Source organism: Anarrhichthys ocellatus, unplaced genomic scaffold (genome assembly GCF_004355925.1).
Source record: "Anarrhichthys ocellatus isolate YVR2014 unplaced genomic scaffold, GSC_Weel_1.0 scaffold10, whole genome shotgun sequence".
Lineage (NCBI taxonomy): Eukaryota > Metazoa > Chordata > Actinopteri > Perciformes > Anarhichadidae > Anarrhichthys > Anarrhichthys ocellatus.
The window spans coordinates 4727784-4731773 of record NW_022280040.1 but is presented as its reverse complement, the minus strand read 5'-3'; the positions used below and the strand labels follow the sequence as shown (position 1 = coordinate 4731773).

The 3990-nt window shown below is 43.7% G+C and overlaps 1 protein-coding gene across 1 annotated transcript in view; it reads right to left on the bottom strand.

Moving 5' to 3' along the window:
- Positions 1-1057: 1057 nt before the first annotated feature.
- The window catches only part of zbtb47b (zinc finger and BTB domain containing 47b), an 18106-nt gene continuing 15173 nt past the window's right edge, over positions 1058-3990 (bottom strand). Inside the window, exons 3-6 of the mRNA XM_031849943.1 lie at positions 3839-3986; positions 3220-3335; positions 2407-2551; positions 1058-1927 (exon numbers count right to left, since the gene is read on the bottom strand). Of these exons, the coding sequence (XP_031705803.1) occupies positions 1482-1927; positions 2407-2551; positions 3220-3335; positions 3839-3986 (855 nt within the window). The 3' untranslated portion in view covers positions 1058-1481. The remainder of the gene's footprint in view (positions 1928-2406; positions 2552-3219; positions 3336-3838; positions 3987-3990) is intronic.

The window sequence follows — 3990 nt, the reverse complement described above, 5'->3', positions numbered from 1 at the left end:
GCAAGTAAGCAAATGCGTGTATTTTACAAAATGTCAAACTATTTACTACTTTTAGAGAACAAGTTTTTACTGACAAGGGTTTGAATCTTTCAGTTCTACTCCAGTAGGTTTATGACAAACAATTGTCAAAAGCGCACATAGAGTCACAAATATTTAAGGGGTATTACTGCATATCCATAACTTTGATTTGATTCTGCAGATCACCTTCATAAGAAATTTACTCATTTATAATAGTGTTGTAATCATAAGAAGCCCTTTTTCGTGATGCACTCTATTGTGCCAAAATTACTCACCGTCAGAGCTCTGAGAGTTTTAAGCATAAATGTTCATCATATACATCTTGATGAAATGTGCACACTTACGGAGCTACGTAATCCGTTTTTTGTGAATATTATTATCCCTACGCTACTGGTATTCTGCAAACTAATGACAAAGACCAGGTTTAGTTGGGAAATGTAAGTTAACATTAACATTATATTTTAGACCCACAAATATACTGTAGGTCTGATTACATTAGCTTTTTACCAACAAGTCACAGAAAAGTGCGATATCGTCTCAGAGCCGAAACTACAGGAGAGGAGCGCTTAATGTAAGCAAAAGATGAGAGTCAACAAATTACTCTATCTCCTGAAAAGGGGGAAGCATTGTTTAGCTGAACGTAGATCCTCATCTCACGACTCACGCACATACACGCACACACAAACACACACACACACACACACACACACACACACACACACTGCATTGCATGGCCGACTCTCCACGCATCACAACTTCTCTCGCGTCCTTACACATTGACTGAACGTGCCACGAATAACACACCATCACAATTATAAAAATGGAGACAATTAGGAGTACATTTTAAATATCACTAGAGTTAAATGTAAGGTGCAGGATCGATTATAAATGCTGTATAACATTATCTAACTAGCTAACAGGATTTGGTTAATGGCAATGCCATATACATGTATATGCTCAGACAAATCAGCATTTGGTTATTGCTGGGTCAGATCAGAACCACTCGCTACATCTTGGCAGAGAACGATCGAAACATTTATTTTTTTATAATTCTCATTATAGTGTGGTTCTCGCTTGACTTGTGACCCCCGTAGAGTGAGGATTTAGGAAACTCTTCCTTAGACTTTGTAAAAGATGCTACAATCAATGCATTGTGCAAGACTCTGGAGAGATGTGTGCGGGGGTGGAAAATCCCAAAAGAAACCAGAACAGAGTTGTGAAATTCATGAGGAGAGGCATGGTGACGACACGTCCTACTGGACTCTGAGGTTATCTATTGTATTAAACGGAGTAAAAAATAACTATTTCTTATTGTGGTAGGTGTATGTGTGTTAGCCTTCAGTCAGTTTTTCCTCTCAGTGTAAATGTCACTGAGGCGCATCACTCTCCGGCTGCAGGAGTCCCCTTAAAAGCTCTAAGAAAAACAATAGTAACAAAAGTGCTTTTGATGCTACGGATGTTTGTTAGTTGTTGGAGTTCATCCTACCGGCAGAGAACAGGGGAGGCGGCGGGGGTAAATGAGGGGTGGGAGGCAGCCCCCCCATGGAGTGCAGCAGGGGAAGAGACAGCTGGGTGCCATGGAGGTGGTGTGGACTAGAGGCAGCAGCGGGTGTGGTCGCAGATGTGGCGGGGAGCGCCGCCCCCAGCTGCACCTGGCCGGAAGAGTCCGCGGCGGGCGAGGCCAGAGGCTGATGGAGGCCGAGGGGGTCGTTGCCGTCGTTAACCATGGGGTTGCTGACGCGGAAGCATTTCTCCCTGTGGGCCTTGAGCATGTTGGAGAAGCGGAAGCGCTGGCCGCACACCTCGCAGGGGTAGGGCTTCTCCCCGGTGTGGGTGCGGCGGTGGCGCTTCATGTTGGGCCGGCTCGTGAAGCTCTTCCCGCAGATCTCACAGATGTACGGTTTCTCTCCTGCGCAAAGAGGGACACGAAGAGCTGAACAATACAATCAACATTCATCAAAAAAAAAAAAAAAAAGCTGATATAATCAAGATTTTTACACGAATGTATCAAAATGACTGTGTTATGTAAAACAGGCCGCTTGTGGAGGCAAACACACAACTTAACTATTTTGATTCAGTCTTCTCTCATAGCATCGTATTTAGCCACAGCAGGCAGCTGTACACTACCTGCCCAGCATCCAATGGCCGACAGACAAAGTTAGCAACTAGCTGGTGAACGTAGAGGAGCATTTAGCAGCTAAAGCTAAAATATTTCCTTCTGGAGTCAAAGGAGACCAAGACAAAGGACATCAAACATATCAAATTGAAGGTACCCCGTGGAGTTTTTAACCACTAGTTGTGCTGTGGAGCTGGGTGGGACAGTGGGTCTCCATATTGTTTGTAATGTGACCTTAAAATTTGTCTGAAGTAGTGCAAGAAGTGACTCACCAGTGTGTGTCTTCATGTGTTCGTCGAAGTACTGTTTCATGTTGAAGTCCTTTCCGCACCACTGGCACATGAACTGCTTGTGTCCGATGTGGATGCTCATGTGGGATCGCAGCTGGTATTTGTACTGGAAGCGCTCACTGCAGTTCTGAAACGGCACACAGTGAACATTTTTACACAAAGTCTTAACAATCAGAAACGGTCACAAGAAGAGTTCTCGATGGATTTCATAAGTCTTTGCTTTAGAGGAATAGTTTGACATGGTACCGTAAATATGATGCTACGGTCAGCCAGCAGCAGGTAACTTAACTTTTGGACTGAGCCAGGCTAGCTGTTTCCCCCCGTTTCCAGTCTTTGTGCTAAGCTAAGCTAAACTTTTCCTGGTTGTAGCTTCATATTTACTGTGCAGACATGAGAGTGGCATCAATCCTCTCATCTAACACTGCGTAAGAATGTGGATGAGTATATTGTGGCGTTGAGTGAGGATGATGCCAGAAAGCGATAAACAAAAACAATTTGACTACTTTACGGGGTTCCCAGTGTATAAAGACAGGTAAATGATTTGTTAATGATAATGATTCCTCTTTGATCAACACATCTGGATCCCTGCCCGATCAAAAATCCTTAACTTTAACATGAGTATTTTACAAGCAACGGCCATAAAGAGACTAATTTAAATTAAATTACATTCCAGACACCAATCATTTCAGACATTACAGGTTTTAAACTGTTGGGTATCTCAGATGGAGTGAAACTCTTCATGCGAGTTAAGTGGAGAACAGCGTATTATGCGTATAATGTAAAAGGAGCTCAAACCTCACACTTGAAGGGTTTCTCTCCCGAGTGCTGCAGAGAGTGAACCTTCAGGGACATGCTGCGCTTGAACGACTTCCCGCACGTCTCACAGGTGAATGGCATGTCCTTCGTATGAGCTAAAGACACACACACACACACACACACACACACACACACACACACACACACAGTACAAGATAATGGTTACTGGTATTCAATATTGAGCCACTTAATAGCAGCAGGGGGACAAATAAGCAAACTGCTACCCTAAAATAGCACTTAAAGAACACTGATGCTTTTTCATTGGCTAATTACGCTGCTAAGTACAATGGATGTGTCTCATCTGGTAAATAATCTATTTCCTCTGAAGTTTCCACATCGAACTCTCAAGTCACTCATTCAGCAGGAAGGATAAATAGGGCTTCATACGAACCCTTCTCCTACCACTGAAACACATAATGACAGGGAGTCAGGCAAGTCTCTCTGGGAAATAAGATGCTTATCTCCCAAAAAAAAAAAAAGGAAGTGGAAAGCAACACCCAAAACAAATCGCGCTCAACAATCAGTGGGAAAGGAAGCCTGATGTAATAAACGGGAACAAAGCGACCGGACTGGGACCACTGATGTTACTGCCACTCACCAACCATGTGCTTCCGGACGTGAGCCATGGTGTAAAACTTCTTCTCGCAGATCTCGCAGGAGAACTTCTTCTCGGCGTAGCCGTGGACGATCTTGTTATGCTCATGTAACGACCACAGCTTTTTGAAGGCCTTGCCACATGTTACACACTAA